Source organism: Aulonocara sp. 'chitande type north' Nkhata Bay, linkage group LG17, assembly GCF_057382095.1.
Source record: "Aulonocara sp. 'chitande type north' Nkhata Bay isolate Kocher_YH1m ecotype deep benthic linkage group LG17, A_spYH_male_GT1.1, whole genome shotgun sequence".
NCBI lineage: Eukaryota > Metazoa > Chordata > Actinopteri > Cichliformes > Cichlidae > Aulonocara > Aulonocara sp. 'chitande type north' Nkhata Bay.
In genome coordinates this window covers 17730574-17752433 of record NC_141360.1, presented here as the reverse complement: position 1 = coordinate 17752433, position 21860 = coordinate 17730574, and the positions used below count along the sequence as shown (strand labels likewise).

The following is a 21860-nucleotide window of genomic DNA, read 5'->3' as shown; positions in this document are numbered from 1 at the left end:
GAAAGCAACTGACTCACATAGTTATGTTGATATCCCAGTCTCAATAAACATATTCCGCAATGCTTCCGCTTGTTTGTGATGCTCCTACGAACTGACCAGTAGCCATCAGGTTGCTGTTAGAAGCACTGCATTAAAGAAGAAATAAAATAAAATGTAAAAAAAAGAGAAAAGCACTGTGTGTTTTGTTTTTTGTTTTGTTTTCTACAAACAAAAAAACAGTCATATTCAAAGTAATCTCAAATTAGACTCTTGCACTTTCTCCCAATGTTTCCTGACATGATGATGCACTTGCCATCTGCTGGCATAATGCAACACAACAAGAAAAAAAAAATAGAAACTAGACTTCACATTAACCGTGGACTATTGTTTGACGCACACAAAAACAAAGAACTAAAAAAAACTAAGCACGTTTTCTCGATTATTTTAGTTGATTTTAATTCGTTTCGGGAACGCTCAATACAGTTTCAGTTAGTTTTCCTTTTTTCACAAACCCTTGTTTGTATTTATTTGAGTTAAAAAAATGTTTATTTAGTTCTAGTTATTTTGTTGTTTTTCATTAATGATAATAACCTTACTAGTCAAAACTTGAATCCTACAGTGCCACCTTGCCAGGTTGAAGACAGGTTAAAGCTTAAGCCCCCTCCCCAGAACAAACCATACATGCATCAATCATCTAACCTTAATCGATATTTCTATTATCATGACAAAGATATTCTATTTACTACTTCTAATGATTTTATTCAAATATAGACGTTAGTTCACAATGATAAAAATACCAAACAAAAGACTGTCAAACTCTCCTTTGTTTTTTAAGTACTTGGTAAGCTTTCAGTTCCACCCTAATATAGAAAGACTTGGAATTTGCCACTTCATGTTTGACGCTCTGTACCTCCAATATAGTGGCAACCTGGAGCAGAACAGCCTCCCAACATTCCAGCCGGATGAAGGCTAATGAAGCGTTGAAGCTTTCCATCCAATTGGTTTGGGAAAAATGTTCATTTCTCAATGCATATGTGAGAAATTAACATTTGTTTTTTGTGGTCTATTCATCGAATTTATTTATTAATGTGTAATTACTAAAATTCGTACTTTTGTTACGTCCTGCAAGGCAGATTATGTAGAGAAGAGAGTGTGGACCCAAGAGCAGACACTGAAGACTGACTTACTGAGAGAGAGCTTTATTTACAGTAGGAGGCAACATACAAACAAGAGAAGAGAATGGCCATAACTTAAACTAAGAAAAACCTAAACTAGGAATGCTAACAAAAAGATGCAACCAGAGACAAAGATCTAGGAAAAACCTGAAACCTGGAGGGAACAACAGCAGGACGAACGCAGATGAAACACATCAACTCCGAAAGTTGGTGGATGATATCACTCTCATTGGTTTGATCCAGAATGATGACAGTCCGCATACAGACAGGAGGTGGACCAGATGTTGCACTGGTGCAGGCAGAACTACATAGAGCTGAACCAGTTCAAGACTGTGGAGATGAAGGTGGACGTTTGGATGACCAAATGATTCCTGCAGCTAGTGAGTCAGTGATGTAGCTCTCTATTGCCTCTCTCTCAGGCTTTAGAAAGTCTATACAGCCGACTGGTGGGCAATAGAGCACCAGGAAATAAGTTAATACTGCAGTCATTGGGACGGTGAGGCAGAGGAGAAAGATTCAGTAATGGAAATACTGGGCATAGTGGACCGCAGACAGGTTTTGTAACACCAGGTACTGCAACCAGAAACGCAATTCTTAGCCCAATCGATTTGCAGATTATGATGGCTAAGCCAGGGACAGCCGAGAACCAATGGAGTACCAGGGGCATGGAACAAAAACAGGTTGACCTCCTCCACATGATTGAAGGACACAGGCTCTGAGCAAGAGTCTCAGAGCCTTTGATCAGCACAGCGCACGAGTGAGTGTGGGTCATATACAGTAATTTTTCTTGGCAGGTAAGACCAGGCAGGGAAACATCTTGAGTGGTGAACCCTAGTATCCCCACAGTTACTGACAGGCAGACTCTTTTGGCTGCGACGGGCAAGTATCAATTTAGTGTCCTCTTTTCCCACAACAGAAACACTCACCCGCCAGCAGTCTTCTCCCCCAGTTGGAATGGGATAGCGTAGCTGGTCCGAGCTGCATCGCCTGCTCCTCCCCGTCAGTTTTGAGTACCACCTGAGCCCATTTTAGCGCTTGTCCCATCAGCAGCTCCACCATGAATGAAACCTTGGCACTGTCTGAGGAAAAGGTGCGATTCTGCTGCCTAAAAACAAGCGCACGTTGGGTGAGAAATCCCCCACTTTTCTCCAACTCTACCGAAAACTTATCTGGTGTCTGCAGTTGCTGCTACCACGGAACAGGGGGAGGAGAGGGAGGAAGAGGACAGGAGGCAGCAACATGTAGCGTTGATGGTGGAGGTGAACAAATTCCAACATTGGAGCACTGGGTCTGAAACACACCTTAAAACTCTAAACATTTTCTCATGGAGATGCAGTTGGCAAGAACGGGGCCCAAATGCAGGAATTTCTGATCCAAGACAATACATTTATTTACAGTGAGAATGTGAACAATAGTGAAACACTTTCAAAGACATGGCTCCAACCTTGGATAATTACAAACGCTCCACTCCCACCATGACACACTCCTCTCTAGGTTCCTAACAACACAAGATGTACTGTAGAGGTTAGTTTAGTGTACTCAGTCACAACACGTAAAGATAATTTCCACTCAACAATCCAGCATCAACACAATTAAATAGTTGCCACTAACGAGGGTACTCAGTGGCAGCTGGTGAGTGTTGATGGAAGACGGGTGTGGCTGGCTTCAGCGTGGGAAATACCTTTTGGCCTGATGATGCCCATAAACTGGCACGCATGAATGAACACACGCACGCACGCACGCACGCACATAAAGGAGGAAACAGGGGCCCGGGAGGGGAGCCAACAAAAAACACAAAAACAAACAAGAAAAGGAAGGGAAGTGTTATCCATCCGCCTGGTGAGGTTAGTGCAGGAGTAAATAATTTCACATGTTTAAATTATCTTTAAAATTGTAAGGTATCCTGTGTTACTATGCGTTTTTTATGTTTATGAGCTTATAAGAACAACTGGGTGTGGCTTACTTTGCACTTGGCAGGTTACACGCATGCGCTCAGTGAATGCCACACCTGCACGAAACAGCCAGGGTGTTGCCTTTGTTGAGTGTGTGTAACGCCCACGTGTCTTTTGTATCGCAGTAAAAGTTGTTGGCGTTGGCGTGATGTTTTTCTTTTCCAAGTCTTAAGTAGATGCCAGTGAAATTGATAGTCGTTTGACAGCTTTTATCCAGACAGTAAGAAACTCTCCATGCCGCTGGGAGACTCCCCTGAGACGTTTCTTCAGTCATGATTCGGATTTGTTGGCCCGTGTTTGTGTTGCTACTTTTTGTGGTGAGTCCAGAAAGACTTTTGTGTCGATTAGAAAAGACTTTCATATGGAAAGTAGTTTTTTTTCTATGAAACAAGCTTAATTCATAATGTGATTCTTTTGTTGCTTTTATTATTTAGGTTTTTCATCTTTTTAAAACATAAATCAATCAAAATGTATAATAGATTAAAGACAACAAATTATAGTCAAGCATTTTTAAATCTAATCACAATTATGAATAGTAAAATTAGCATCATCGTGATTTCAGCAGGCAATATGAAGCAAAACCGGTGCTAAAAAGCGATCGTCTGCTAAAACGTGATGCCGTGTCAAGGTAGTTATCCCGGAGATAATTTGTAATAAATAAAATCAAATATGTGTTATAAATAATGTCAAGCTGAACCTGCCGCAATTTCCTCCCCCTGTCCAAATCATTGACAAATGTGGTTTGAGAATCTGGTATATTGAGCGTTAGTTTAGAAAAGTCGACTTCCCGCAGACGTGATTATGCGCTTATCAGGCAAAACGTCCTCAGTTTGCTGAAATAATCCCCTCCGGCACAACGTGACAACAATAAATGTATAATTTTCTGTCGTGACCCAAACAAATGAACGGCAATGTAATGACATTCGTCTTTAACTTTTTTTACTAAAGTAAAATATCAGCCACGACTGTTGGTTGGAATTGAGGCGGAGTCGACTGGATCCGCTGTCCTTGCCCAGGGCGCGCTCCAGAAGGGGAAACAGATTGTGTCGGGGGCAGCTTCACTGGCAAGACCCCGGTGTTTGCCATAAAATGATTGCTCACATTTAAACTGTTATAAATGACTTGCTTGATCTATAATCTGTCAAAAAATAGATCAAACACATCTCTCCTAAAATATATCAAGTAATTTTGAGGTAGAGGGAGCATCCCTATCAGAAGCTCTAATCAATTTTTGGAAAGTGACTGTTACTTATCCTGTTATTTATCCCGGCAAAAAGTGCCATTGACATTAAAAATGTATTTTTCGGGAGAGAGCTGGCTAGCAGAAGTTGTAACAAATAGAGCAGAACTGTGATGTGATAGGTTACCAAGGAGGACTGGATTGATTATAATATGGTTAAAATGATGCAGTCATAAAGATACTTCAAAAAGGAATAGTTCTTCTATTTTATATCTAACCCAGGGGTCTCAAACTCGCGGCCCAGGGACCACTTACGACTGTGTCACCCCTACTGTATATTGCTGTGAAAAAATATAATGCGATTTGGCCCTTTAGGTGTTTTTTCTTTGGGAGGATTTGTTTGTTGCTGAGTGCAATGTTAAAATAAGTTCTGTAAAAAGCAAAAAGTATATATTTTATATGAAGGCAATATGAGCAGAGAGTACAAACATCTTGAAGGACCGGGTGTGTTAGTTCAGTGACAGTTATTTGTAAAGAAAACAATTCTCACTAACAGTCAAAACCTAATGTGTACTCTTATGTCTGCATTTGTATTTTGTTAAATACGAACAAAATCATAGCAGAAGTGCTGGACCGTGTCTAGGCAGAAAGAGAGTATCAGTTTGTGTATTTGGTAATTCACTGAAAGGCTTCAGTTAAGAGTGAGGGGGAAAAAAAGATTTGCACTCATGTTTGCAGTTTTCTCTTGTTATACAATATTTAAAGTTTAAAAAAACAAACCACTGCATTTTTAGACATATTTGTGGGTGTATTCTTGGGGGTTTTTTTCTTACTATTTGAACACGTAAGCAGCCCTCCAATAAGAAGACTGCGCAAGCAGTGGCCTACAGCTCATTAAGTTTGAGACCCCTGAATCTAACCCATTCATAAATCCTGTTCACTAAGGTCTGTTTAACAGTATAAGTAAGCATTGTAGACTACAAAACACACACAGAAAACTCTGAAATCACTTTTTTTCAGTCGCTTTTTGGCACAACACTGGCTTACACTCTAGTTCAGCCTCTGCATTAACTAGGCCAGCTTGGACACGCCTGAGCTTTTTCCCCCCTTTGTACTATTTTACCTTTTTACCGAACTAAAGTTGTTTGGTGTTGCTTGAATCAAGATGTGATTCGGATGGAATAGCTATTGGCATTCAGACCGCAAACTCAAAAGTAAAAAACTCTCAGGAAAAATTCTGTTGTTCATAACTGAATGTTATTATTATCTATAACTGTTGATTCTTCACTTTACATTCTGAAAAACCATTAGGTCACTATAATAAATACATTTGGTTTCATAGTTATAAAAGTGTGGGAAATAAGGTTCTGACCTCAGAGAGATTTCTTCAAGTGAATAGAGAGTTGTTTTTAAGTGCTCTGAATGAGTTATTTGATGGCAGTAAAAGTATACAACCACTCCTTACTTTTCTTCTCATTATTACCTTACATGCTTCAACTGAACCTTTCCAGTAGTGGCAAGAGATGTGTCAGCTTTTGTGTGTGGGCCTGCAAGGTGTGTGTTTTTACATGCACAGTTTAATAGCATCTTGATTTATGATTAGTTCACAATGTAGCCTGCAGAGTTTGTTGGCTGGCTGAGACGCCACACATGCATGCATACACACACATATTTACATACGTGTGTGTGTGTGTGTGTGTGTGTGTGTGTGTGTGTGTGTGTGTGTGTGTGTGTGTGACAACTCAGCCAGAGCAAGAATTTTTGAAAGTAAAGACCTGAAACTTTCCTGCTGTGAGTGAATTATTCACCAAGTCATATTTTACCTGCTAAAGACAAGAAGATTGACAAACAATTGCAGACTGTTGCTTTTAAGGTTTTTCAAACTGATATATAACAAAAACCTGATCTTTAAGCATCTCTCTAGGTTTTAAATTACAGACAGTAATTCCAAGAAATGCTTGACAAGGATTAAAAATGGGTGTTCTTGTTTTCTTTAAATGGCTGGTGATTTCTCCAAACATATTTAAGCGTATGTGTTGTATTTCAGGTCCAGGCTGTTGTGACGAAAGCCGAATCTGGAGACAGTCTAATAAGAAGAAAAAGAGCCTGGCTTCCCCCACCAGTGAAATTGGAGGAAAATGTGGACCACACAAAAAAGACTTCTGTTGCCAGGGTGAGTCATTGATTTAGTTTTTTATTCCTTTTTATTTTGATGATCTTTTAATTTTTTATTTTAATTAAATTGATTAAAATAATTTTTATTAGGGTTAGAAAATCATGATATACAATATATTAAGGTTTTTAGCATTAACATACTAAGATATGAGGAATCTATAAGGAATCTGTGTTGTCTTTGTTGTTGTTATTGTCCTATGATTATGACATATTTGTGAATTATGCTATGCTTAGCTTTTCATCTCATTTTCAGATTCATTCAGATTTAGATGATGGTAAAGAAAATCTCAGATACTTCCTGAAAGGCCGTGGCGCAAACCAAGATCCCTTCCATGTGTTTGTAGTTCACGAAAGAACTGGATTTATTCGTGTGACCCAATTACTTGACAGAGAGTTCATCAGTATGTACAATGTGAGTGAGACAAAACGGTTATTTTCCATCATGACTTCAGTGCATTCCGTATCAACAGTTTACATAAATATTTGTAACGTCTTAATTAAACCTAACGAGGTTTCCAATTTTAGCTTTCTGGTGTTGCTAGGTACAATGATGGCACTCTGGCAGAGGAAAACATCGACGTACGATTCAAGGTTACTGATCAGAATGACAATGCACCAGTGTTTGAAGACGTCTATACTGGGCGTGTGGATGAGCTTACACCGAGAGGTTAGTGCTTCGTTTTTATGAAAATTCCTCACTAATCACTATCCGGCATGTGATGACTCCATATTCCCATATGACTAATATTCAATTAATAAATGAAAACAAAGTTTTTGTTTTTGTTACATTGCTTACAGGTTGAACTTACTTAAATGTAATGTTATACTCAAACTAAACAATGTATTATGGAACAGGGTGTTTTTTTAATGTACATCAGCTGTGAGATGGGTTGTGTTGAAGGTATTAGGCGATACTAGAACTCTTGATGTTGTCTGTGTAGATTCTCCATCATCCAGGTCGTCGTAGTCTCAACTTTTGAAGATGCCACAGAGAGGTTTTGTTTGTTTGTTTTTGTTTTTTGAGAAATTAAAATGTCATTCCTTGATATGCTTACAGGGACTTTTGTTATGAAAGTCGCGGCAACGGATGCCGATGAACCAGACAATCCCAATTCCCAGGTTTTTCATACCATCATAGACCAGACACCACCTCATGACATGTTTTACATGAACAGTGACGGGTCCATCTTCATCAAAAACAAATTAGACAGAGAGGTATGAACTAAACCCCACACCAGTTTCAGAGCTATGTAGTTAATTTTTTATTTGAATTTTGATATTTAATGATAATAATAATCATAATCATAATATGATTATTAATAATACAATCAGATGTTAGAATAATTATTCTAGCATCTGAATTTTAAAGTCCAAGTTCAGTAAATACATAATGTTTATTAGAGTAATGAGCAGTGATGTTAATCAACTGATATTTCTATTATTTGCCAAAAATAATTATCATCTTGGTTATTAACCATTTTATTGCAGCTCAGGTAATTTGTTTTTTGTTGTTGTTGTTAAATTCCACACTCTGGAATTCTGTTTTTATACATATGCCTTACCCTAATCTCAACAAACAACTTGGTTATCTATATATTCAGTAAACTGCTTAGAACAGCATTTTTACAGAACACCTGACCGTGAGTACGGAGAAAATATGAGAAAGTTTGCAAACATTAAACCTTTTAAACAGTTAAAACATGATATGTAATATATTTGGTGCTTAATGAAAACTCTGGATTTCAAAGTGTGTGTCTCTGTGTGTGTGTTATTTTTATTTTACCCTAAAAAAAAGTTCAAAAGGACAAAGTTCCAAATATAATTTATGGGCCCTTCAAAGATGTCTACTAAATATAAATTCTACTGGAAAAAACCGTATCTAACCAAACAAAGTATATCCACCTTAACTCACAAGCTACGTCCACACTAATGCATTTTCGTTTGAAAACGCATCGTTTTCTCTACATTTTGGCCTCCCGTCCACACTGAGATGGCGTTTTCAAAACGCTCTCAAAACTCAAAACGCTCTCAGTATGTACATGCTCCAGATAGCTTTTCTTCAAATTCTTTAATTCTCACTCACTTTTGCAACTTTGTACTTTTGTGTTACTCGCAGCAACAACTCCACCTCATTGTTAGTCCATTTAAAAAAACTCTGTGCTTTTCCTCGACATTTTGCCGTGACGTTTCAAAGAGATGGAAAGTAAATAAACGGCAGACAGAAATGAGGCAGGCCGAATCTTCTTGCTTTTCACGCATGCGCAATACTGGAATATAAGCGCTTTCAGCCGTTTCAATGTGGACGCACAACTCTGTGAATACGACTGAAAACGCTAGTGTGGATGTGGAGCGTTTTCAGACAAAAATGCCATTTTTAAATCTATCCGGGCTAGTGTGGACGTAGCACAAACTGACCTAACCACAAAGACGCTGCAGGGTTACCTTTATAGTGGTTTGGCCATAATATTTACATACAATAGGGGAAACAGAACAAACACCAATAACTTAAACTGACTTATACTTGTAAATGGGAAGTTTTAGAACAAAGTGACTAATGAAACTTCAATCTGTGTGGAAGCTGGGGGGAAAAGTCATGAAACTTTGTTCTGGTCTTTGTGACCAGAACAAAGAGACTTGGAGTTAGAGAAACAGTCTTTTTAGTACGAGCTCCTATGATCCTTCTCTAATCCTGCACTGGAGAACATGAGGCAAAGGCAAATTCATGGACTATACTAGTCACCAAATTTATATCAGTGGACAGTTTTTGTTTTTTCCCCTTTGATCACTGAAAGTGTTCCTGGTTAGCTATTTTGCCTACCTACCTAATGGATAGCTAACCAGAAATATTGCTACAGTAAAGTGTGATGCAGTCTCTCTAAGAAATTAGTAACTTATCGGTCTGTGATTTCAGAAATGTGATCAGTATATCTTGACAGTAAAAGGTCAGGACCTAAATGGTAAACCAGAGGGGAACACTGGAACTACCACTGTTACTATAGCTGTTGGTGATGTGAATGACAACCTACCAACTCTGGAAAAAGAGCAGGTAGTTTTCTTTCTTGCTCTCTTTTAAATCAACTGTGTAGTTATTTACAAATATATGCAACATATTGCTGAAATAACCCCTATGATTTTTTTTTTATATTCTCCACCTATAGTATGAAGGTAGCATTGAGGAGAACACAGAAGGTGTGGAGGTGATGAGGATCAAAGCACAGGACCTGGACCTGCAAGGCACTGACAACTGGGAAGCTGTATTTGATATTGTCAAGGGCAACGAGGCTGGGTATTTTAGCATTAAAACAGATCCCAACACCAACGAGGGAATCCTAATGCTTGATAAGGTACTGCAGTTTGAAATGAAACATGTTGTTGTTGTTGTTATTATTATTATTATTATTATTATTATTATTATTATTATTATTAATCCTAGTCTTTAATACAGCATAAAAACAATGCAAATAGAAATCTTGATATCTCAGAGCATATGCATTTTAAACACCAAATCTGGTGGAATAGTCCAGTGTCCGTTTGATCAAATTGTCCGGCAAACTGTACTGTCCAGAAAAACAAATACATGTTTTATATTGTGAAATAGTTAAATTTTTTCGGTTAGTTAAGTAGTGCATGCCCATGAGATCATCATCTCTTATCTGACTGTTCTTGGGTCTGCCTAAAATTTTGTCCATATAATTATGAATAGAATTTCTGTATATCTTTGACATTTTCTTTAACCTCATGTACTAATTGGCAGTAAGTTTGTGAATTATTAATGATTAATTGTTTTCATTTAACTCAGGAAGACCATTAATAAATGCAAACATCTGTCATTATTATGATGAATTGTAACAGATAATCTTTGTTTCTGTCTGTCATCTGTGTAGGCTGTGGACTATGAAGATGTAAAAGACATTGAACTTGGACTATCTGTGAGGAACAAGGCTCAGCCATATGGATCTGGGACAAGTGCTGGAATAACTATTGGAGGAGGGGGGGGAGGAGCAGGGGGAGGAGGAGCAGGGGGAGGAGCAGGGGGAGGAGGAGGAGCAGGGGGAGGAGGAGGGGGTGGTGGAGGAGGAGCAGGGGGTGCAACTGGAGCTGCTGGGATTTCTGGTGGGACACCCTTTAAAACCTATCCTATCAAAATCAATGTGAAGAACCAGCCTGAAGGGGCAAAGTTTGATCCCAAAGTTAAAGCCATTCATGTCTCAGAGGGAAGCACCTCCTTCAACATTAAAGATGTTATTGCCAGCTACCCTGCAATAGATGGAGACACTAGGAAACCCGCTCAAAATGTCAGGTCAGTGCATATACAAATAAGTGCACATTAAAGCCACTAAAACTAAACTACAGTGTCAATTTCACCTTTCATTCACCGTAATAACAATATAGCTTATTTCTGCTGTAGGTATATTAAGGGATTCGACCCTAACAACTGGCTAACTATTGACCCAGTCACAGCTGAGATCAAACTGAACAAGATGCCTGACAGGGAATCTCCATACTTGGTCAATGGGACATATTTTGCCAAGATACTCTGCGTTTCAGAAGGTATGCTGCTTTACTGTATAAATGCCGACACTTCAAAAATTATTTACGTAAGGGGAGTACCCTTGAAAAGTAGCTTTGGAATTGCAACCCCTGGGAATTTCTCACTTATTAGTCAAGCCAACTTCCTTTACTGTGAAATTAAAAAACATAAATGTAACACAACCGGTGATAGTTTTTACTAAACATAATATTGTAAACAAATTGCCTGATATTTTGTAGACGAAAAAATTATTATTTACTGTCAGGGTATTGATGCATGATTAAAAACCTAATGCAACATAACTACAAGTGCATCACATTGCTGGCTAAATACATCTGTACGGTCTGTATAATGCCGACTTGTCATGAATAAAAACAAAATGGCTATTCAGCAGTAAGATTCATGTAAATAAACAAAATCAATATTAGTTTTACTTTTTGTCCAAAAATAGTAATAGTAAAGCAAATAGTTCTTGAACTTATCTCTGACAAAATGGACATAATCAAAGGAAAAATGTTAAATTCTTGCTTTTTATTTCTTTTCTTTTTTTAATTTACCAGACACACCTGATAAAACAGCCACTGGCACCATAGCCATCCAAGTGGAGGATTTTAATGACCACTGCCCCATCTTGACAAGTAACATGGAGACTATGTGCACAACAGTGGATGCTGTTATAGTGAACGCTAATGATGAGGATGCATTTCCCAATGGACCTCCTTTTGTGTTTGAGATCCTCCCAGAAGGCACTAAGGGAAAATGGCAAGTGGAGCATCTTAATGGTGAGTAGAAAACATCACCACAATATCATGAGTGTGGTACATTCAGAGACTGAACCACCGACTGGCCAAAGAAGATGAGTGTGTACTTGCTCTCTTCTCTGTGTTAACTTCTTCTTGTCCAAATTTATCGGACTTTTTACAGTTAAGAAATAGACTCCAAGGAAACGATGGCTCAAATGTGATTGGTCACGTTCAAAACAGTACCACAACAAACCTATCTGACGAACTGTTTTCAAAAAAAAAAATTGAAATAAACAAAATGAACTTTAATTGCAGATACGGTGCTTTATTTAAGTGATTTAGCAAGGGAAAAGCAAATGGCTCAATCAGTTAATAATAATCACATAATTAAATCAATTTAAATTTTAGAAAAAAGTAAAAATCTTAAATAATCAAATCTAAATTGTTGCTGTATATCTATTGGTTTTATTGAAGTTTTAGTGGAAGAAAGAGAAGACACTCTGGCTATAGAGGATCTTCTGCTCGCTATGACAAAACTACAAAGAAATAACGGCTAATGGTTACCTGCAAAGAGTTTTATACATCCTCTTCCCTCCACCTTTCCATCTTCACATGGCCAATATTTGCATCCAGTCACTTGATGTGACATCCAAGCATCGTCTCACCTTCTCCCTGTGACCTCTCACATAAAAGTTTTGACCACTTTCTAGCAAAAGCTACTTTATTACAGTTATCACATTAGTTCACTATATTTCACTTCAATTTGCATGATTCCTTTTTACTTCTGTATATGTATATACATATATACACAGTCCAGATCGAAAGTTTAAGACCACTTGAAAAATGGCAAAAAATCATATTTTGCATGGTTGGATCTTAACAAGGTAAAATGTAGAGCTTTCAACATGCTACAAGAAGAAATGGGAGTGAGACAAAACATTTTTTTGAGCATGTAATTTATTGAAAACAACACTTAAACTGAAATAGGCTGTTTTACAGCTGATCAAACGTTTAGGACCACATACCTTTAAAAGGCCAAATCTGTGCAGAAATGTGGATTCATTGTCTTTTTCTGTCAGGTGGTCACACTGTCATGACCTTCTGACGTCAAAGGCAAAAAAAACTTTTCCCAATTTGAACGTGGTTGGGTTGTTGAACTGCACAAGTATGGTCTCTTGCAGCACACCATCACTGCTGAGGTGGGGCACAATAAGACAGTCATTTGGAATTTCTTAAATGATCCTAAGGATTGTGGAACAAAAAAGTCAAGTGGAAGACCCCAACGTTACTGACATGACAAGCAGATGCCACCTGAGATGTTCTCTACGCGCCACAGTGGAGGGGACGTCATAATGGTCTTGGGTGCTTTTTCCTTTGGTGGAACAATGGCGCTTCAGGAGGTGCAGGGGCGTCAAACGGCTGCTGGCTATGTCCAGATGTTGCAGAGACCATCACTCATGATTGAGAGCCCTCGTCTGTGTGTTAACGACTATGTTTTTCAACAGGACAATGCTGCAGTACGCAATGCCCGCAGGACAAGGAACTTCTTCAAGGAGAATAACATCACTCTTTTGGACCATCCTGCATGTTCCCCTAATCTAAATCCAATTACAAATTTGGGGGGATGGATGGCAAAGGATTTTTTTTAAAAATGGACAACAGCTCCAGACAGTAGATGCCCTTTGTGCAGCCGTCTTCACCACTTGGAGAAATCTTCCCACTTACCTTCTGAAAATGTTTGCCCCAACTAATTTTTGAAGTGATCAACAATACGGATCAACAACGGTGGAGCTACTCTGAGTTCATGTTTGGAACTTTGATTGACTCCTCGCTGACAAGACTGGCTACAGATACCGACTACAGAATGAAGCAATTGTCAGCGACCTCATTTACATAGATGTAGCTGTTCACCAAGAGCGAATGAGACATTGATTCACTGACCCACATCACCAGGATGTACAACAGCGACATTGGAATGTCGTTCGGACTGGAGAAATATAGTTGGATGATAACAAGGAGAGGGAAGGTAGTCAGAACTGAGGGGATCAAACTACCAGAAGGCAACATTGCAGACATTAAGGACAGCTACAAGCACCTTCAAATCTCACAGGAAAATGGGAACCATGAAGAGGCCACTAAGAAAGCTGCAACCACCAAGTACCTGCAGAGGGTCAGGCAAGTCCTGAGGAGTCAACTGAACAGTAAGAACAAGATCCGGGCTATCAACATCTTCGCCCTGCCTGTAATCAGGTACCTTGCTGGGACAATAAGCTGGCCACAGGAGGAGATAGAAGTCACTGACGTCAAGAGCAGGCAGTTCCTGACCATGCACGGAGGGTTTCACCACAAGTCCAGCACCCTGAGACTGTGTTCAAGGTTCAAGGTTCTTTATTTGTCACATGCATAGTTATACAAGTATAACACACAGTGAAATGTAGTCTGACACGCTCCTCGACATGTGCAAAAATTGGGGGGGGGGTGTAGAGGAAGAACATTATATATATATATATATATATATATATATATATATATATATATAGTATATACATTGGGTGAATGTGCAGTAGTAGCAGCAAGCAGGTGAATTCTGTACATTAATATGAATAGATATCTGACTATTTTACAGGATAGACAATATAAACATATTTAAAATTAAAGGAATTGAAATGTACATTGTGCCTTGGTTTAGTGTCTGGAAGAGTCCTGTCTCAGTCAATTATAGATGATGTGAGAGGGCGGGTGTGTGTGTTTAGGGCACGGATGGCTTGGGGATAGAAGCTCCTCTTGAGTCTCTCTGTCCTTGCCCGGAGGATGCGGAACCTTCTACCAGATTGCAGAAGTTGGAACAGTTTGTTGCCAGGATGGGACGGGTCCTTCAGTATCTGCGCTGCTCTAGTCCGGCATCTCCTGGTGTAGGTGTCCTGAAGCGGGGGGAGAGCAATCCTGCAGCAGCGTTCTGCTGTACGGATCACTCTCTGGAGAGCTTTTTGGTCCTTCACACACCTGTGCTATGCGGAAGAAAGGAACCTGGGGACTAGTGAGTGTCAGTACAACATTCCATATTGAGACAACATATGTCCACCAGTACATCAGGAAGATGATCATGATCAACCGCGTGATCAGTGAATACCTCAGGCAGCACAAATCCAAGAAGGAGGACTAACCATCATGGAAGGACAGGCCCCTGTACAGTATGTAGCACCGGCAGATATAGGAAGTGGCTGACATTCAGAAATCCTACCAGTGACTGGACAAAACTGGACTGAAAGACAGCATAGAGGCACTAATCATGGCAGCAGAAGAACAAGCTCTGAGCACAAGATCCATAGAGGCTGGGGTCTATCACACCGGGTAAGACCCGACGTGTAGGATGTGTAAAGGTGCCCCTGAGTCCAGCACATAACAGCCGGGTGCAAGATGCTAGCAGGCAGGGCATACATAACCAACACTATAACCAAGTGACTAGCACAGTATACAGGAACATCTGTGCCGACTATGGCCTGAAAGTCCTGAGGTCAAAATGGGAGGTCGAGAATGACCGAGCTAAGATCCTGTGGGACTTCCAGATACAGATGGACAAAATGGTGATGGCTAAACAACCAGACATAGTAGTGGCGGGCAATCAGAAGAAGACGGCTGTAGTGATAGATGTAACAAATACCAACTGACAGGAGCATCAGGAAGAAGAGACACAAGAAGCTGGAGAAGTGCCAGTGGCTCAGGGAAGAGCTCGGGACGATGTGGAGAGTGAAGGTAACAGTGGTCCCAGTGGTAATTGGAGTGCTCAGTGCAGCGACCCCCAAGCTAGGCGAGTGGCTCCAGCAGATCCCAGGAACAACATCTGAGATCTCTGTCCAGAAGAGCGCAGTCCTAGGAACAGCGCATAACCCTCAAGCTCCCAGGCCTCTGGTAGAGGACCCAAGCTAGGAGGATAAAGACTGCCTGCAGGGGCGAGCCGGGAATATTTTTTTATATAATACACACTACAGAATTATGTAGCAAAGGAAAAATTGTTAAAAAACAACAACACAGCTCTCAGTGAGCTTCATGATGTAGTCACCTGAAATGGTTTTTACTTCACAGGTGTATCTTGTCAGGGTTTATTTGTGGAGTTTCTTTCCTTCTTGATGGGGTTGGGACCATCAGTTATGTTGTGCAGAAATCAGGTTTGTACACAGCTGACAGCCCTATTTGACAACTGTTAGAATTCCTATTATGGCAAGAACCAATCAGCTAAGAAAAGAGAAATGACAATCCATCATTACTTATGGACTAAAGGTTAGTCAGTCTGGAAAATTGCTAAAACTTTGAATGTATCCCAGTGTATCCCAAGTGCAGTGGCAAAAACCATCAAGCGCTATGAAAAAAACTGTCTCACATGAGAAAAGGAAGCCCAAGAGTCACCTCTGCTGCTCAGGATAAATTAATCTGAGTCACCAGCCTCAGAAATTGCAAGTTAACAGCACCTCAGACTGGAGCCCAGGTAAATGCCCCATAGAGTTCCAGCAGAGAGTCAGTCTCTACATCAACTATTCAGAGGAGACTGCATGAATCAGGCCTTTATGGTCAAATAGCTGCTAAGAAACCACCACTCAGGAAAAGCAACAAGCAGACACACTGAACCAGTATGGAGTTAGTTGGACCATCATTTATTTTTCAAAAGAAAAACGACTCAAAACACACCTCCAGGCTGTATGAGAGCTATTTGACCAAGAAGGAGATTGATGAAGTGCCACACAAGATGGCCACAGTCACCTGACCTGAACCCAGTTAGATGTTTTGGAATGAAAAGGCACAAGGGCCAACAAGTGTCTCTCTGGGGCACACCTTCAGTACTGTTGGAAAACTGTTTCAGGTGACTTCCTCATGAAGTTCATTGAGAGAATGTAAAGTGTGCAAAGTAAAGGGTAGCTATTTTAAAGAATCAAAAATATAAAACATGTTTTGAGTTGTTTCACTCTTTTTTGTTTACTACATGATCCCATATGTGTTCATTCATAGTTTTGATACCTTCAGTGAGAATCTACAATGTAAATAGTCATGAAAATAAAGACTGCCACCCAGTCCTCCTCCACTACTTCTCCTGAATCCACAGCTTCACCTCTCACATGTTGGAGCTCCAAAAACCCTTCCCTGCCACCACAGCTGTATAAGTACCACACCATGTACTATATAAGGTGCACCTGTGTACCTGGCTACATCATCAGCTACACCCCTACCAACTTTATTTGACATGTTATTAGGCACAGTACAATTGTAGCCTAATATGCTGGCTACTTTGAGATTTGTTTTAGCTAACTAAGCAGCAAACCCCAGATCAAGTACAGTACCTTTTTTGTTAAAGCATATAGTTACGGCTGTATCAGGTGACCCTGAATCCTCCCTTAGTTTTGCTGCATTAGGCTTAGGCTGCTGGGGAATTCCCATGATGCATTGATTTCTTCTTCAGTCACCTTTGTCACTCATTATGTGTTAATAGGCCTCTCTGAATTGACTCATACTTGTTATTAATCTCTTTCTTTCTTTCACAGCATGTCTTTTTTTCTGTCTTCTTACCCTCACCCCAATTAGTCTCAGTAGATGGTCACCGCTCCCAGAGCCTGGTTCCGCTGGAGGTTTCTTCCTGTTAAAAGGGAGTTTTTCCTTCCCACTCATGACAAAGCGCTTGCTCAGAGGGTCATATGATTGTTGGCATTTTCTCTGTTGTATTATTGTAGGATCTATCTTACAATATAAAGCAACTTGAGGCGACTGTTGGATAATTAAAATTGAATTGAATTTTATTAAGGCAGTAGCAACAATCCCACCACAATTTTTACAGAAATTATATAATCTAATTCATGTTCAATTTGTTTCACATATTTTTCTGTTTTCTGACAGACACTGCAGCTATCTTGCGGTCTCGGGAGTCTCTTTGGCCTGGTATTTATGAGGTGGAATTTTTGGTGAAGGATCAGCAGGGGCACATGTGTCAAGATCCACAGAAAGTCAAGGTTGAAGTTTGCACCTGTGAGGATGGAATCATGTGTGGAAAAAAAGGCGCCATGGGTCAGCCAAGCAAACAAGCGAAGTTGGGACCTGCAGGCATTGGGCTGTTACTCCTGGGCCTATTACTCTTGTTGTGTAAGTGTTAATTCATCCTAATTGCCATAATGTATTGGTTTTGGTTTTGGATAATTAAGAGAAGAGGGAAACCACCTTAAAGTTTTTTAAATAAACAGCTGCTGCTGACAGATGTAAGACTATGATACATTTATTGTTACTTTATTGTGTATATAAATTATAGCTTCTTCCTTGAAGGATTACTGCACCCTCATACCTTACATTTAAGGTTAATTAAAACTTGGTTTTACAGTGATTCCGTTGTTGCTACTCTTCTGCAAATGTGGAGGTGCTGCAACCTTCCCAGACCTCTTTACTGAGATGCCATTTGATACAAAGTCACATCTCATCAACTACCATACTGAACGTCAGGGAGAGAACACGGTGAGAATTGTATTTTCTTCACTGCACTGAAGAATATTGGCTAATGTGGTGATGCCTACATGAAAGTTGTGTCAAAGTGATTTTTAACTTTGTACTAACATGTACATTTTTGGCGCAATTATAGGACGTGCCACTACTGAACTTGCCAACACAACTGGATGGAGATGTCTTAAATGTAGCCATGGCTCAAAAACCTGTAGCAATGGATGCGTTGGGCAGTTTTGATTTCGCACAATCTGTTGGATCCATTAATAGGCTGAACGGGGCTAACTACCAAGGTAGTTACAGAAAAGAAATTTGGGGCATGAACCAACAGGATCCAAGTGGTTTCTACTCTGAGACTGAGACAAGAGAATCGTTGGGAGGTGTAGGACTTTATGATGGGCTGGTTCTGCCAGACCACTTTTTGAGGCAATATTACGATCAGGTAAGAAATCTCATGAGTTGGAAAGGTTCAGTAGCTAATGAAAAGCAAAGCAGAGATTTGAATTAATTATAGGGACGTGTTTTGATTAGCCCTTAAGGCTGAAAACGTATTTAGTTGTTCATAAAAATTCCTTGCACATACCAAGAGTTGACATGAAAAATACTATCTGAATAATGGTGTCCTTTTTACTTCAACAGAAAGTCACTGATGGAAATGATAACCTTGGCGTGAAAGATGGTTTGTTGGTGTATGATTATGAGGGCCAAGGGTCCTCTGCTGGCTCAGTAGGCTGCTGTAGCCTTTTGGAGTCAGACAATGATCTTCAGTTTCTTGATAACCTTGGACCAAAGTTCAAGACTCTCGCGGAGGTGTGCAGAGGCGAGAAAATTTCTTATGATGACAAACAAGTGCCACCTCCTGTGTCTAATGTCTATAACAATCCTCCAGCCTCAGTTTCAAGTTCAGTGAGTGTACAAAAACTGTCCCCTCCACCCAAACTGGAGCCAACCATGCCCAAAGTGGAGCAGAGTATGGTCATGAAGACAACCAAGCATTCTGAAATGGCAAAGGAAAGTACAACTGCAGTGAGGGAAGGGATGAATACAATGACAAGAGGGTTGGCAAATCAAGGCCAGATGGTCCTAATACAGCAACAGCAGCCTGTCTACTACACAACCACTCCTGTGTTGCAGCCAATGCATTACGTAGTCCAACCACAGGTTCAGAACACTATGATCCTGGCTGAAGCACCAACCACCAACCTTCAAGGCCTGATACTGGTTAACAACACGCAATCTGGACCTGCCCAAGGAGTATTTGTTCAGGGAAGCACTCTCTTGTCCAGTGGACAAGCCCAGGAGCCCACCATGGTGCTGGTGGATAACAGTGGTGCCCAGCGGAGTCATGCAAACTTGATCCAAGCTACAAACTTGTCTGGCTCTCAGACCATGAAGGTTGTAGAGGGTAAGGTCCCTGCAGGGTCAATGAAAGTGCGGAAGGGGAATCAGGCTTCCTATGTTGAGGGAGGTCCTCTACAACCAGGAGACCTTCCTGGATCTCAAAAAATCCTAATGGTCAGAGAGAACTTTGTTCAAGATGCAAATGGTCTGCCAAAGAAGGCTGAGGTCTTTGGCTCTGAAAGAATTCTCTACAAGGACAGCCAATCCACTGGCTCTATGACCAGTAAGTTTGGGTCCTCTACTGTTACAGTATCCGCTGGCCCTGTATCCCACAAAGTACAGGAGAAATTCACTTAACTGAGAAAGGCAAAAGTGCAAACTTTTGGCAAAGATATGTTCCAGGTCTATTCTTAGGACTTCACTATGTGCATATGAGGTTACGGGTGGGAGCTGTGCTGCTTAATTTTCTTGTATGCTACATGGAAACATGCAAAAGATCTCTGTAATGGTTTAAATGTTTAATAGTACAGACAGTAAATGAAATGTTCATTGCAAATTGTTTAATATAGTATTCAACACATTACAATAAATACTAGTAAGGTCTTTTCACTTTTCTTTTCACTTTATAAACCACTACTATTTCCTTGTGTCCTGTCTTTTTTCTGGTCTCTTCTCTTTCCCCTCATTGCCAACTGGTCTCAGCAAATGACTGCCCCAGTTTGAGCCTGGTTCTCCCAGAAGTTTCTTCCTGTTAAATGGGACGGGGTTTTTTTTCCTGTTGTTGAATGCACTTGCTGTAGGGGTCATGACTGCTGGTGTTTCTAGTGTAGGGGCTTTACCTTACAATATCAAGTGCCTTGAGACACTGGTTGTTGTGAATTGGCTCTAAATAAATAAAATTGAATGGCTACAAATATATAACTTTGTTATAACCATTATTTTAACTTGTTTGTTTTCTTTCTAATATGGAAACTTTATGATGGATGTGTATGTTAACTGGACTATCTGAACGTGAGAGAGTGACTGATGGGACTACTTCCAGCTTAAAGATAGCTGGCGCCTTACTAACACTGTGCAACTAAAGCCTCCAAAGTAGTCCTGCTGTGGTATAGGGAAAATCCTATTTTGCTCTCCTTCATACCAGCTTCAACTGGTTTGGCTTTACCTGTAGCTTTTGTTGTTGTCTTGAGTGGGCTGATTTTGCTCTGTTTGCTAGATGTGGAGGCACAGGGGAATTCATAAGATTTATATTCCTAAGATAGGAAGCAATTAGAAGTAAATGTTGGATAACATGGGGACCCTGTTTTGTGTTGCATGTTCACACACTTTCAACTCAGTAATTAATTGACATTTTTCAGTTGTTTGAATGTTGTATTAGGGTTTCATTCATTTCCTTTTGAATGTATAATTTTTAATGGTTAGAAATTGTAAAAACTCAATCCATTTATTACCATATATTTGAACACTCATGTGGTGGCCTAATATCAATGGGAAAGCATGTATTGGGGAAAAACATTTATGCTTAAGATAATAAAATCTTTGGTATGGAGCACTTAAAGGTCTGCAAGTGTTTTATGTTCACTTTTCTCCCTGTGTCAGTTCCACGTTTTTCTACCATGAACTCAAATTTGGAATATAGTGAGTTCATTTTTGTTATTTAATTATTTAAAATCTTCTTTTTTTTTTTAAATATTGGTAAGTTGACTGGTTCATAGCACTTTTCATAACACTCAAAGAATATCATAGAGTGATGCTATGCTTTCTTTTGGTAAAATAAATTGAAAAGGCTTCATACAAGCACTGATAAATAAACACAATAATAACAGCTCGTTTACACGTATTGCCCAGATGCAATCTTTGTCTACACAGGGAATAAACTCTCAACATCATGTAGACACCAGACTGATAATGCAATGCATCAAGACCTTGAATCCAGCTAGTTTGTTTGTTTTTTCCCCTGTCTTTGTACAAGGACGTTACAAACCAATAGTATGCTGAGGTTCGAGGAGTTGAATCACAAATTTTCCATTACATTTCCATCCTTTCAATCATTTTTTATCACTTTTATAGTATAATATTTGGATGCAAAATATAGGAGTACTGATAAAATTAAGCTTCCAAAAATGCCAGCGCTTTCACACCAGGGATTAAGATTAATTTGTTCATTCATGAGAGACGTGACCAGTTAAGAAAGCCATTTGGTGCTTTATCAAAATCCATCATTTGTGTAGTAGTTATCACAAAGGAGATTACAGCTGGAATTGTAATATTTACTGTGGAAATGAGGATCAGGTTTGTCATGTATCAGGTACC

At 39.7% G+C, this 21860-nt stretch overlaps 1 protein-coding gene and 1 pseudogene across 2 annotated transcripts; both read left to right on the top strand.

The window, feature by feature from the left end:
* The first annotated feature begins 3221 nt into the window (after positions 1–3221).
* On the top strand, positions 3222–21099 carry LOC147309893 (desmoglein-2.1-like). Of its 2 annotated transcripts, XM_086268561.1 has the most exons (14): positions 3222–3423; positions 6334–6459; positions 6715–6873; positions 6987–7128; positions 7519–7676; positions 9373–9507; positions 9620–9805; positions 10346–10761; positions 10870–11012; positions 11553–11774; positions 17616–17858; positions 18091–18221; positions 18346–18648; positions 18846–21099. In XM_086268561.1, exons 1-14 carry the CDS (start codon positions 3379–3381, stop codon positions 19902–19904), a joined length of 3468 nt encoding a protein of 1155 aa, XP_086124687.1. In that variant the 5' UTR covers positions 3222–3378; the 3' UTR covers positions 19905–21099. The 2 variants fall into 2 exon arrangements, with proteins under 2 accessions (XP_086124687.1, XP_086124688.1); XM_086268562.1 differs by lacking the exons at positions 3222–3423; positions 6334–6459 and having other exon boundaries at positions 6748–6873; positions 7004–7128.
* LOC147309894 (uncharacterized) lies at positions 13121–14201 on the top strand (annotated as a pseudogene).
* Positions 21100–21860: the final 761 nt, after the last annotated feature.